At 35.4% G+C, this 15,307-nt stretch overlaps 1 protein-coding gene across 1 annotated transcript in view; it reads left to right on the top strand.

The window, feature by feature from the left end:
* Positions 1-15,307, top strand: part of TEK (TEK receptor tyrosine kinase) — a 767,861-nt gene that overhangs the window by 352,446 nt on the left and 400,108 nt on the right. The window contains exon 6 of the mRNA XM_044061437.1: positions 1,347-1,484. Within this exon, the coding sequence (XP_043917372.1) occupies positions 1,347-1,484 (138 nt within the window). The remainder of the gene's footprint in view (positions 1-1,346; positions 1,485-15,307) is intronic.

Genomic DNA, 15,307 nt, shown 5'->3' with positions numbered 1-15,307 from the left:
AAAAACTGCTCCAAACCAAGACCAAAAGTCACGGACACCAAAGGTTAGCACTTTTATTCACTTTTATATGCTATGAACTTCATCAGAAAACCTCTCTAACCATCCTGAAACAGTATTTAAATACTTAATTAGCTGTCACATGACTGAATAATCATATTTTAAAAAGAAAGCTAATTTTTATAAATATAAAAAAATACATACAAAAATCCATATAGTGGAAATAGTAGAAGTAGAAAACATAATTAAAAAGTTTTTTGTACATTCTAACAAATGTCATAAAATGAAGTTTTTTTTTTTAAAAAACTTTATAGCTTAGTTTGCAAAAAACACTTTATGTTAATGGTGTCATTTAGACCTGATGCAACATCTGCCTCAAGTAAATTTGCCATAAGGATTCTTTGCATTCTAACCAGGTTTTATAACCACCAGAAAAAGTTTCTTGACTGACAGTATCTATCAATGAAAAAACAAATTAATTCTTGCCTTTTGGACATTCTCTGTGTTCCTGAGCCTGTGCATGTTTTATTTTTCTTTGCTTGGAATTGTTTCGAGCAGTTACCCACTGCAGAGCTGCTGAAGTCAGTTTTCTAAGATATTTATTGAAACTAACTGTCATTGAGTGAGGAGGGCCTTTTGCAGTGAGGATATATTACCCTATCACTGCTTCTGTGTGTGAGAGGGCCGTTTCATCTTGGGGCTGCAGATGGATTTTCCTGCAGATTAAGTAAATACATAATTCAGTATTCTTGAATAATTTCATTTTTATTTCTTAGTAAAGCATTTGCATGCACTCACTGGATGGGGTTGAACTGGCTAGTGCATGTACTGAATATGCTTTCCTAGTCTAGGGTGTGACATCTCAATGCACAAGGGCCAGAGGGGCATGCACCCCAGTTGTGAGCCCACGAGAAAATTTAGAATTGTGTTGAGAAGTAAATAACAGAATAGTAAATCACAGCAGTTACCCAGTGCAGAAGCCATCTTCACAAATCATCTGATATGGTGAATACATAACTATTATTTTCAGTTTAGACTGCTGTTTTTAGAAACAGTTTAGTCCTTGTTTTGTGTACTAATGCACCTGTTTCATTTAATAAAGGCTATCTAAAAATGTTCATGTAGTTCTATACTTAACTCATGAGACAAGAGTTAGGTTTTAATTCATACTGAATTTCTTATTTGTAGCTTGAAGAGTTACTGGCTGCCTCTCATAAATAACTATTTTAAAGACATCTGTAAACAGTCACTGTTACACCCGCTGTAAAACTGATTGTCTAAAACTGATTTGCTATACTTTTTAATGTGGAATAATTCTCTAACTGCATAATGACTTCCTCATTGTACAGCTTGTGAAAAGAATCATTTTGGAAGAACCTGCAATGACAGCTGTAAGGAAGGCCAATGCAGTTCCTACATCTTCTGTTTACCAGATCCATATGGCTGCTCTTGTGCTACAGGCTGGAAGGGGATAAAATGTGATCAGTGTAAGTGCGCATTATTTGCTTGTTTCTTTTTCTTGAAGGTAGTTTGTAAAAAAAAAAAAAAATTAAAATTCTACAGAGATAATAGTAAGCTATCTTGACTACAGCTACAGCATTTTGTTTTTTGAAAATACGTGTTCACTTAGAGGTCTGCTCAAGAATATCATGCAAACAACTGGAGATTGCCCCCGAGATTCAGGAAGCATCTTTTTTTGGTGCTGTGAAAACATAACAACAACGTGATTATCCTGTATAACATTTCACTTATCAATTAACCTTTTGTTTGAGTGACTCAGTGAGGCTTCTTCTATGAATCCTGGCTGGCATGACACAGCCTGTTAGCACACTGTTGCACAAGCAGTACCTACCGTTCCCTTTAGTCAGTCTTGATGATGAGTTTTCTTTTTTAAGCATTCCCTCTTCTCCTTGCAGTCAGTCTTGATTGTGATATTATAAGAAAACAACAAATTCGGCACAATGGACGTATGTTCAGGAAGGTTTATTCAAAAGTAAAAACTGAGTGTTTTTGCCTAAACAAAGGCTTCATCAGAGTTACACAAGGCACTTCGAAAACCATTGAAATACCCTTCTATCTTTATAAAACAATTGGTGACATCATCAGTTAATTAGTAACAACTCAACCACCAACAATTACTTAGGTAAAAAGTTTGTATACAATTTCCCAATTGCCCCAGATTGCTCAGAGTCACAAAATAAACAAATGGAGGTTGACAGAATCAAACTGTGAACTACAGAAAGTAGCTCATTAGGAGTGCATAGCCTTTATCCTATATACCAACTACTAGACTGTTACAACACTGACAGTCTAAATATGGTCAGTGACATAGCAACCCCTGCTTCTCTCCTTAGTGCCACATTCCTAGTAGCAGCTGAATGATGGAGTAGACCCCAAATACCTCTCCTCCTGCTGTGAAGTCCCCTTCACTTAACTAAATCACTGACTGACCCCTCCACACCCCACATGTTATCATGCTGTCATGTCTCCAGCAGTAAATAGATAATAGAGTAATCCCCCAACCCAACACATTGTCATGTCCTCAGTATCTGCCAGATGACAGAGTAACACTTCACGCCACCCATGTTGTCATGCTGAAGTAGCAGAGTATGTATGGCTTAGTATAGCTTAGTCCCCCCTGCTTATTCCCCCCCTGCATCAAGCCCCTAGTAACAGAAACCAGTTTTGCTTTCTCTACCTGCACAGACGATTGTATCTGTCAGAATAATAATAATGATTTAGACGCCTTCTTCATTTCTTTCGCTCTTGTTATGTTCATAGTAGCAGAATAATGAAAGTTTAGTTTCCTTCCTGCTCCCTCAACTTGTCATGTCCTCAGCAGCATAACAAAAAAGCTTAGCCCCCTTAACCCATTGGTCATGTCGGCATTTATAGTCCCCCACCTCTCCCTATAGTAGCCAGTCCCCAGAAGCAGTGCAGATATACTACTGTTCATATTACCTCTCACACCCCCTGCCAATTGTTTGCAGGTCCCATACTGATTCACATAACTCAATGCTGTATTGAATTATTCATTTACATTAACCATGCCACAGCATAAATGGGTAATTCAAAAACAATGATGCATTTGCATCTTATTATACTATGTCAGCAAAGTAGTTTTGTGCCATGTGACTGTGATACAAGTTCTTGCTGTTTACAAACATAGTTGGGCTGTTTGCATAAAGGAGGATGGGTAAAATGCCAGCTATCGTTACTCACTTTCTGTGGTATGGTAGTCCTTGCCACCCAGTTTCTTTTCCCAGTCCAGTTTAGGCAAACAGTCTCCCAGCCCTTCCTTGTACATACATTCACAGGGTGCAGATTGTTTATCAGGTCTCTGTTATGCAGCATTATCAGATAAGAATCACACATCACATAAGCACTTAAGTGACCCGAATGGGAAGGATGACATTGTCATTCAGGTGACACTATGTTTCACAAATTTACAACAGACAAGAAGAATCAGCAGTAAGCAGTAATAAGGCACTTTCTTATGATCAGGAGCTCACTGTAAACAATGAACACCGACAGCTAAGTGATCAATAATGTACAGAATGCAAAATTAAGTACAGCATTCAGACCAGGAAAACACTGTAAACATTCATCAATGTTTACATTCTAGCCACAAACACACTGTAAACTTCATTTTTTTGATTAAGTTCATGCCAGGAATATGATATAATAGCTGGAGATTACGTTTAAAAACTGGTAACATACAAAAATAATTCCTGCTTAAGTTACAGTCACAAGTATATAAGCAGGAAATGAATCATACATGCCATTTGAACTGTCTTCAGCAATTAAAGATTGTGTGCCAGCCAGTAACATGTTATATCATGGAAGTAACAGGAAACAAGGAATTTGTAACCTCAGGAAAGATGGCGCCAATTGCAGATTATGTTTTAGTCATGAATCTGAAAAAAAAATATTGCTTTTTGATTAATAACCTTCTATAAAACTCCACTGCCAATCATGATCGGACAGGTGATCCGCTGTGGCGACCCCTAACCGGGAAAAGCTAAAAAAAGAAGAAGAAGATTAATAACCTTCTATAAATGATTGTGGTTCTTATTCCCCAGTCTGCCTGATGGGATCAGTGTCATGAAGTCCTGCTTGTTGTGTCTTTCGGCTTTTCCCGGTTAGGGGTCGCCACAGCGGAACTCCGGTCCGCTAATGATTGGCAGTAGATTTTTACGTGCCAACTTGCCGGGCCTGACGCACAGCCTTCAACGAAGGAACGCCCATTCACGCATGTCGCCACACAGAAGACGCTCTAACTGAGAATCAAATGGAACAATGTCTTACTGTGAGGCGACAATGCTACTGCAGCACCAAAGTCCTGCTGCAGGTTTAAATTAGCTCTGGATATTTGTATGCTGAAAAGAAATATGACATCTGCTGGAGGTATCCAGAAAACCCGCATAAAACTAGCTGCTTGCTTTGATTCCTTTATGGGTACATGTATCTGTATGTATATCTTCTGCTCGTACCAATCAAGTGTCAGTGTGTAGGAATGTCCCTGATTTTGTCTCCAAATTTTGTAGTGCCTGTCCTAAAATCATTGATTTTTGAGAAACGATGGCAGGCTGTAGTCACTGAATAATGGCAATCATTACAGTTACAGAGTTCTTCAGAAAATGCATTTTCACTTAGTCCATAAAAGTGTCTATGTCAATAGGAACAATATTTGAAAAGTGTCCTTCATTTGGGACCTTTGTCCCTGATTATTTTTGTTTTTATCCCTGATTCTTGATATAACAGTTCAAGAGATTTGTTTCCATTTAAGAACAAATGGAATATATAAACACAAAAGTGTCTGTGGTGGCTTTTTTATTTTCCTACAATGTAACATTAATAGAGGTATTATGATGATTTCTGAAGGAGAGAGAAGGAACATGAACCTGCTCGAGACATATTTTATAGATATATTGTTAAATCAGTGTCCAAAGCATAAAACTATACTACTTAAATGACTCATATACGGGAGAGTTTTAGAATTTTATAGGCACCCTATTAAAGTTAATGAAAGTGCCCCTCCCCCCCCAAACTACCCTATCCAGGCTATTTTATGCAATTAATAATTCTTCATTCTTCATGTGTATTGTATTACTGTAAAATGTTATTACATTCCTGCAGACAAATGATAAATGCTGTATAATTTAGTTCATTTTATTTTATTTTGTTTTCTTATAACTGTGACAGCCTAAACACAGGCATGACATTTAATTTAAGAGGGATCTGCTTCCCACTAATACTGATGTTGGGTAAATTTAGGTGGTTAACAGCGCATGTTGGCAACTAGCGCTGGATTTAATCACACAGTGGGTGGGTTCCATTTGTGACAACAAATTGGAACCTGCTCCCTAAGTGGGAATAACTTTTGTGACATGCCATCAGTGTTACACCCTCACATATGTATGAGATGGGGTGGAGTTACATTAATGCAACTCTGCCGGGGAATACAGGTTTCAGTGCCAGTTGCAAGGGCATGTCCTGGACACAGTGATTGCACCAGAGTGTCACACAATGCTATGTCAACATAGTGGGATTCCAGTTCCTGCAATGGAAAAAAAATCACATTATGCATTTATGAGGTACATTGAGATCTTTGGAATCCCTCTGATATCCGTAAAGTGCTTATGTCACCCTAGTGTCCCAGCGTGTAAGTTACAGGAATAGGTGTTTTCATATTCTGGGGTGGGATTAGAGGAGTTGTAAGGAACTCTGTTTTTGTGTTTTGGAGATACTGCCATGGATAGACCATAATGTATAATACTTGATGTGCTTGGACAAGATTACTGTAGGAAATTAGAGTGATATCTGTAGCACTTGTAATTCAGATGGGAATATGTCTGGGAAGACAGCTCTATTCCTGTAGTAATTACATATACAATGGAAGTACTACTGAGAGGAGAACTGCAATCTTCAATTTACTGTACCTTGGATAAGTGTGCAGTATGCAGGATGATTTGCTGTACGACTACATGTGGCACTTTTGCATACATGCATCTACCAGTTTCTGGCTTGCCAAAAGAATAGTTTTAATTTATGTACATTGCACAAAATGGCACAGACCTTGGTGGAGTCATGCAATAACATCTGATTTGGAACTTATTTTGGATAAAAGGGTGGTTATATAACATTAGAGAAAATTATTGCTGCATTAGCTTGCCTTCAGAACTGACAACTGCATCCCACAAAAGGCATGATAAATGCCTAAAAGTGGAGAGATTACCAGACTTCACAATAGACACAGAGATTAATTTGAGCAGGAATAAGAGAACATACAAGAATGTCTTTTATAGGAAACATATCACATATAAACAGACACACTGGATAATGCATGACTTTCTAAGTCTAGGGACACAGTTTCCTATATTTAGGGATACTCAATAACTTTTCTATTACTTCTACCCACATGGGGCATGTTACATAGCATGTCTGATTTTTCGAAGCCCTCCGCCAATTTATACTTAGATCAAGTAATGGGGTAGTAACCGAGTCTATTTCTTGGAATCAGACTTTTCAGTCCAAACTTAGTTTGTTGTTAAATATAGAAGATTTGATAAAAGGGAGCAGTTTCTAATTTTTTTTAAATATAGACTATTTTTATGACTAGTATAACTGAGTGCTAAGTAGTACTTTTGGTATATGTCATTCATTTCATGATTCCATCATTTCTTTTTCAGTTGTATTTACCTTTATTTTTGCATCTTACTAGTATTTTATGAAAGCAAAAATTAATATCATAGCATTCACTGATAGTATCCTTAGCAGAGCTATATGGGACATTTAGCAAAATTAACCAAGTCTGTTTTCATAAGTTTTCAGAGGTATGACATTGCTCATCATAGTTTCCATTGATAAAGTCTAAGAAGGATGATTTATTTATGACTCATAAGTGCTTATATCAGCATGTTTTCCTGCCTCAGTCTGTACAGATGTCACCATAACAGTGGTCCAGTCTGTGAAAACAAAGTACAAGACAGAATAGAAAACTAAAAAAAAGCATATCCAAATCATACCAGAGCATCACACAAATGACAATCCTGGATAGAACCACTGTTTGTTTTTCTTTCTTTCTTTCTTTCTTTCTTTCTTTCTTTCTTTCTTTCTTTCTTTTTTTTTTTGGTTAAGTGCTTTGTGCTTTCTTCTGTTTATTAGAATTATTTGGAACAATTAAACTTAACATTCAGCTGATAAAATGAGTCACATGACAATCAAGCACCAATCATACATGAAACTACATATGATAACCTAGCCTCCAAATCAAAACAGTACATCGTAAAATGTTTTAAAATAGGTAATGACAAAAATATATACATTTAATTATAAATTAATAAATAAAAGAAAGACCTATATAAACTTTACTATTTAGCCTGGCTTAATTTCAAAACACTTGCTTACAAAAATTTTTTCATTAATCCCTGGGGCAGAATCTGCCTCCAGACTAAGTCTCAAATCCAATTCTCGTTTCTCGTAGACCTCCCTCTAGGACTAACTTCAATTATTTCTAATATAAAAAATTTAATTATTATTATTGCACATATCTCTACATGTTTACTTAAAGCACTGAATGCATCCTTTTTTATTAATATCAAGTGCATGCTCATATATCCTCTTGCAAGGTATAAGTCAGTGTTTCCTATATAGAATGCTTCACAAAACTCACATTTGGCCAAATAAATAACTGTTTTTGAACAATTAAAACAAGACCAAACAGAATGACTCTGATTACTCATACTACATGTGAGGCCCAGTGGTGTGCATGTAAATGGTGAAACTACCAATAAAGAACAGATAATTTGTCCACTACTATTCTTGTGTGCCTGAACACCCAACACACCTATAGAAATAGGTGTATTGCTGTCTGTGTCCTGACTACACTCTGCATGCACACCATTACTGTATACAAATTCTTTAAGGTTATTAATTTGATGTGTCCCCCTCTGAGATTCATAATGGTATGTAAATTCTGACACCTTTGTGTATTCATCCAGGTATAATACTTCATATCCTTTTGGGGACAGTAGAAAGTCCTCCACATCTGTTAGGCTTGCATGGCTAGAACATATCCCTTCAGTGACCTACCTCTCTGGTGCTTTACTCTGTGTCTTCCTGCTTGCTTGTCTTATCATGTTGGTGACATACCTCCAACCCCACTGTGTTGTCTGATTCTGACAACCCACAGTATTACTGTAGTGGGACCCTAATCTCCTATATGTGGCCCAGCAGAGGCTGTTGAGAGGCTGAGTGCTTCCTTTACTCAACAGGCATCACCCCTTGGTCCTAAGTGCCTGTAGGAAGACATCATTCTTTGCTTGGCTGAAGTTGTCTAACCCCTATCATTCATCACCTTTGGAGGACAAGACAGCATCTATGAAATCAGGAGGCACAGCTGTAGACTGGTGAATGCTAGAGATAGTAGTGCAATGGTATGTGTATACAGCTGAATACGGGATGGACCTCTGATGCAAACACAAGATGTGTCAGTTGCCACACGTGCAATGGACACATTGGTGCTCCACTGATATCTCAGACCACTGGTAGGAACAAACGTGAACATATAAAACAGGTCTATATTACAACCATGAAAAGTCAGTTCAACAAATGGCTTTTACAAAGAAAATGCCGTTCATCAAACTCACTACACCCCCCACTAATTATATATACCAACTCTGAGATCACACTACAGTGAGGAAAGAGCAAATTTACTGATCTATACTGTACCGCGATTTCACTATAACAGTTCATTGAACGGCATTTTTGATATAAAATGTTGTTCACTGAACTGACTTATTGTGGTTGTAAGGTAGACCCTATAAAACTGATGTAGCTGCTACATGACCAAAGTATATGCATGTGAAGAGTGGCATCTACAGACAGCATGGGTTATCAGAGGTGACAGCATGTTACTTAGCTATGGTCCCAATCATATAGTTGTGTAGGCAAATATCAGCTAGTCCCACAACATTTGTGCACATCACCTCTGTGTGCAATAAACAGGAATGCACAGGGATAAGCAGTCTTGATTTGTGGTCTGCTTTTCCATGCATACAGTGTAACTATTTAGCTACATATCTTGGGTAGATGGATATATGCAGGGACAATTTCTGGGTGGGTGCAGTATAGATCAGTAACTTTACCTATACTCTGTTTCAAGGCAAGGGTTTACATATCTAACAAATTGCATAGATACATCTTATTATAGTATTGCAGTATGCTGTGTACCTCATTGAGGCTGCCTCCTTATTTATTTAGTTATTTTTTTACTCACATTTGTTGACCAAGAAAGTCTGACTGGACCACTGCTATGGTGACACCTGTACAAGCTGAGGCAAGAAAACATGCTGATATAAGCACTTACGAGTCATACATAAATCATCCTTCTTAGACTTTACCAATGGAAACTATGATAAGCAATGCCATACCTCTGAAAACGTATGAAAACAGACTTGGATAATTTCCTAAATGACCCATATAGCTCTGCTAAGGATACTATCAGTGAGTGTTCTGATATTCATTTTTACTTTTATAAAATACTAGTAAGATATAAAAATAAAGGTAAATACAACAGAAAAAGAAATGATGGAATCATGAAATTAATGATATATACCAGAAGTACTACTTAGCACTCAATTATGCTAGTCATAAAAAGAGCCTAGATTTTAAAAATTTAGAAACTGCTCCCTTTCATCAAATCTTCCATATTTAGCTACAAACTATGTTTGGACTGAAAAGTGGCTGCAGATGTCAAAATGACATTAAAACTCTAAATTAAATATTACACTTTACTTTTTATCTCATTATTGTCAACTGTTCATTTTTTTTGCCTAAAATGTTTTTATTAATTTTGTAAAGCAATAATTTAACTATAATAATAGATGTAAAAATAAACTATATACAGTGTCCATAACAAAATATATCTAAAGGAAAAACACCTAATATTTTTCTAACAGTTTAAACAATTTCTTTCAAGCAATTAACTGGCAGGTTGTATTGTTTGTTCTCATTTTTATAGTAGCAATATCACCGTTACATGTTGACTTAACTAAATGAACAAATTTAGCAGACTTTGATTTCCAATTTTTTGTTTTTTCTTGCCATAGAAAGAATTGACCACAATAAAGATATTTGGCCTTTAGGAATGACTTCTGGAACTGGTACATTAAAAGCTGTAAGAAAATCAAATATTATACAATTAGCATTCCATAAGGCTTTACAAAAATATATGAAATTTTCCCAATTGGAGAAATTATTTTACAACTGACAACCATATGAACTCAATCAGCATCTAGTGATCCACATCTCCAACATTTTAGTTCATCTTTCTTATATATCATTGCCACTTTATAAGCTGTTAGGAACCGTCTTTGTAAAAATTTCCATATATGTATTCTCCAATATAGGGAAGAAGTGAATCATTTTGCCAATTCTAAACAGAGTTTTTTTTATCTTTTATTGTGAATTCTTGCTTGTCTGCTTTTGTATAAATAATTCCAGAAAGAGATGTCCACCTTGTTGAAATCATTTCTAAGAATTTTATAGATTTTAGCTATATATGAAGTTTTCTTAAAGGCACCATTGTTAATGGTTGAGATGGAATCTAAGATTTATGTGTGTTTTTATTATATGCTCTAGTGATGTTATGATGTTATTATGTATAAATTCCTTGCAAGTTTGGATATCTAGGTAATTACAGTTCTGTAAACTATATCTAGCGATCAGGTTGTCTACAGAATTTATCTTATTAAATGAGAGGTGCTGATTCCAATGTAATATATCACCTTTCTTAAACTCTAGTATTTTCTTGATATCAAATGAGATTAAACATTCATTAGTAAAAGTAACTGGGAACATAGTAATCAGTAAGTTTTTGATCAAATTATTAGAAAACATAAATCTTTTAAACACCAATAGAATCTGGTTTATAATAGGAGTGAAAAAAATCTCTGTTTCTCATTTTGTATGTATATTTTCAAGATCCATATAAAAGTAGTTTTATGTATTTGAATATATGGTTCAAGTAATGTTTTATTATTGTTTAATAGTAAGTTCATGAATTATTTTCCAGTAAAATGTATAAGTATTGTTGCACAATAACACAATATTAATAATTGCAGAATTCAGATTAAAAATCAATATTTTGAAATCCTATACCTCCCTCCTCTCAGCTTTCAGTTTGCCATTGTAATGAAATTATTTTTTTAGGGTAACAAAGCAACTTGAGTAAAATATTATTTCATTTCTTTTTAATGTTTATAGGTGGGAGAATTATTAATGCTTGACTAATAAATAGAATTTTGGATAATAATATGATTTTAATTAATCTGTCTTCAAATGTGAAAAACAATCTATTTCAGTTATTTATTAAACTTATAATCAAATGTATTAGGTCTTGATAATTAGTCATGAGTTATTTTTTTTATAATTAGATTCAAAGGAGAAACTTAAATATTTAATGTGCATTCCTTCCCATTTAATATTACTGCTAGATTTAAATTTTGCGGTAACTTTCTTATTTATTAAACGTATTAAAGTTTTATTATGATTAAATTTTAATCCTGATATATTTCCAAAAGAGTCTAAAGTGTTCAATAAATGATGTATTGAGTTTTTCAGTATCATCACAAGTTATTAATAAATCATCAGCAAACAGTTGTATCTTAGGGATAATTCATCTGAAACTTTATATTGTTTACCATTCTTGTTATTGCTAATGTAATTTGCAAGCGGTTCTATGGCAAGAGAAAAAAGTAATGGGGAAAGGGGGCAGCCTTGTTTTGTACCTTTTAATATCTTGAACTAGATTAAAAGGAACCAATCTTTATATAGGAAGTTGAGTATTTGTAGAGTTTTTTTTTGATTAATGTAATAAAATCTAAAGAAAAGTTATATTCTTGTAAAACTTTAAATATACATGACCAACTTAAAGAATCAAAAGGTTTGTTTATGTCAAGGCATATAATAGATAATTCATTATTCTTTTTGTTTACTAAGTCTATTAAAGAAAGTAGTCCTATTACATTATCCTGCACCTTTCTATTCTTAATGAAAGCAGTTTGGTCTTTGTCAACTAACTCAGACATGATATTATTTAATCTACGTGCTAAAATAGACATAAAAATCCTGTAGTCTAGTTCGAAAAAGATATTGGTCTATATGATGTACATAGGTTGGGTTCTTTATCAGGTTTTAAAATGGGAGATATAATAGAATATTTCCATGAGGGAGGAACATTAGTTGTGATTTTAACTTCTTGGAATATATTGAGTAAAATGTTTAATATATTGTCAGGCAAAAGCTTATACAATTCTTGGATTAGGTTATCTAGTCCCAGTGCTTTACTTGTTTTAATGTTTTTTACTTGGTCTTTCAAATCCTTGAAAGAAAAGTGTATATCTATATTATTATTGTTATTTTTTGAGAATTTCATTTGAATGTTGTTCATTAGGAAACTATCTATATATTTATTATCTTTTGTGATTGATTTAGTACTGTTAATATTCTCATAATGCTTCTTAAAACATTGTAAAATACTTTTCAAATCTGTGGGTCTAATAGTCAGATTATTTTCTTTACATACAGTTTCTTTGATATGATTTTTCTCATGTAAATACTTAGATTTAACTGCAATTTTATGTAAACTCTTAGGATTAACTGAATATGATTGCAATCTAATTTTCTCCAGGTTCACAGAAATGTTATGCTGTAAGATATCTTAGTATTCCTTATTTAGTTTACTTATGTTACTTAATGCAGATTATTCACTTGGTATGAGGTTTAGTTTTAACTTGTCAATTTAATTTTGTATGTCAATTAATTTTTTTCCCCATTCTCTTCTTTTGGTTATATACCAGCTCTTGGCTTTACCATATAAAACCATCTTTACAGTGTTCCATAAAAATCATATCAGGCACCCTCCCATTATTGTTAAGCTCTATGTATTGTTCTATTTTGTTTAAAAAAGAAACATTCTCTAAAGCCTTTTACTTTTACTATATAAGCAGGTATTCTTTGACAAAAGCTTAATATATCTGTATTAAAGTTATTTTGAAAGTGATAGCATTATGGCCTGATATAGAGCATGATACCAACAATACATTATCTATTTTTGACAGTAAAGAACTGGTTACTAAAACTTTATCTATGTTAATCTGCATACCAAAGCTATAAGAGTAATGAGAAAATTTTAAAGAAGAAGATGATTTTATGACAGCTATATCAATTACATTTCTGGCTTTTATATAGTTATTTAAATGCTTAGCCACTGAAGAGACTTTAAAAGGATTAGCGCTTGTAGTATCAGTGGGAGACAGAATACAACTGAAGTCACCTGCTGAAAGTATTTCACCTCTAGAAAGCAGTGCTATAGTATCTAAATTTTTTTTACAGATCTTGTAGCTATACCAGGTATCCAGGAAATATCAGTAAAAGTATGCATCTTTTTATCTAATTTTATTATGACTAATGCAAACATACGATCACTGCTTGAGTAAGAACCTACTATAGTAGAAGCAGAAAAAAATGGTGCTGTCAACGCAGCCAAGGCCAGTTTAAAACCACTTTAATAAAATAAAAAAACAAGAAAACAAAACAGATAAGTGCTTTCAGGCTATCAGCCCTTCATCAGATCTACTACTCTAACACAAAGACAAGGCCTAAAAAAGAAGAGACTGTAACAAGCATTAATAATCCAGCCAATCAGGATCTCACAACAGAAGTACTTAATATGGCAATTAATGAGGCAATTTGTGTGCTCTCAATGCAGGCTTTAAAGGGACAACCCCATTCAAGCCAGGTGGTCTATCAGTATCCATCTCATCTTGGCCATCTCTGTGTTATGCACAATGTCACCTCCCCTTTTGTCCTTAAGTACCAGTTGTATAGTCAAGAATTTAAAACAATGTCCTAGGCAATCCATGATGTGCTTAGCAAGAGCATTAGTTGAATTTTTCAACCTGATATCACTAAGATGCTATAACTAAGATGCTTCAGTATTCTATCTTTAAACAGCATATTAGTCTTGCCTACATAAAAATGAGAGCACTTAGTGCAAGTTGCAAGATACACTAAATTCTGAGTTTTGCAATCAGCTCTCAGTTTAAATCTGAAAACAGTGCCAGTCAGGGGGTGACAGAAAGAGTCAGTTCTAGAGATGTGTGTGATGACCGTGCTCTGGCCCAGCAATCAAGGAGCCTCAATCCTCACCACTAACATCAGGGAGGTCGTCTCCTAGAAGAGGAAAGGATAACTAATACACACAGTAAAGTACAATTTCCCTTAAGTGCACACAGAGATCACAGTCCGTCTGGGGCTGGTTGCTCCCTTACTCACCAGGTCCCCAATAAGACTCCCCACTGGCAAAGCTATAGGGTCTAGGTCTCAGCCTAACTGGGCAAGCTAAAACCTCCAGTACCCTCTCTGTCCAGTCAGTGCTTCGTGTCCCTGCCAAGTAGCTGACACAACACACACACACTTTGTGATAAATATTTATACAACTTCACAGACACTCCTGGGAAAGGCTGACACAGATTCTCCAACTGTGCCCATTTACCCAGACTATGCGGTAGTAATTACTGCCACCACCCTGTTAATAATATCAGCTACTAAAAGGCCCTTAAAAGGGTGTCCAATTATTACTGTGCAATATTAATATCCAGCCACTGGGGATGCACAAGCCAGTGCATTTCTTTGTGCCGGTCCCAAGCCTGGATAAATGGGCAGGATTGCATCAGGAAGGGCATCCGGCATAAAACCTCTGCCAAAAATTACTGATGCGGCGAACTTTTCATAATTACATACCGGATTGGTCGAGGCCCAGGTTAACAATGACCGCCACCAGTACTGTTAGCCAACAGGGTGCTGGCGGAAATTGGGCTACTGTTGGCCGAAGAAGAAGAGGAGGGGGAAGGCATGCCTGAAGGCAGGAAGAGAGGAGGAAAGGTAGGAGTGTAGTACTGAGGGTAGGAACTTTGAATGTTGGCAGTATGACTGGTATAGGGAGAGAGCTAGCTGATATGATGGAGAGAAGGAAGGTTGATATATTGTGCGAGCAAGAGACCAGATGGAAATGAAGTAAGGCCAAGTGTATAGGAAGCAGGTTCAAATTGTTCTATCATGGTGTGGATGGCAGATAAAATGGGGTAGGGGTTATCCTAATGGAACAGTACACCAAGAGTATTTTGGAGGTGAAGAGAATGTCTGATAGAGTGATGTTTATTAGCTTGAAATTGATGGTGTAATGATGAATGTTGTTAGTGCATATGCTCCACAAGTTGGGTGTGCGATGGATGAGAAAGAAAAA

This window comes from Protopterus annectens, chromosome 2.part0, assembly GCF_019279795.1.
Source record: "Protopterus annectens isolate FY-2018-M chromosome 2.part0, PAN1.0, whole genome shotgun sequence".
NCBI lineage: Eukaryota > Metazoa > Chordata > Ceratodontiformes > Protopteridae > Protopterus > Protopterus annectens.
This window is presented reverse-complemented; position numbering and strand designations above follow the sequence as displayed.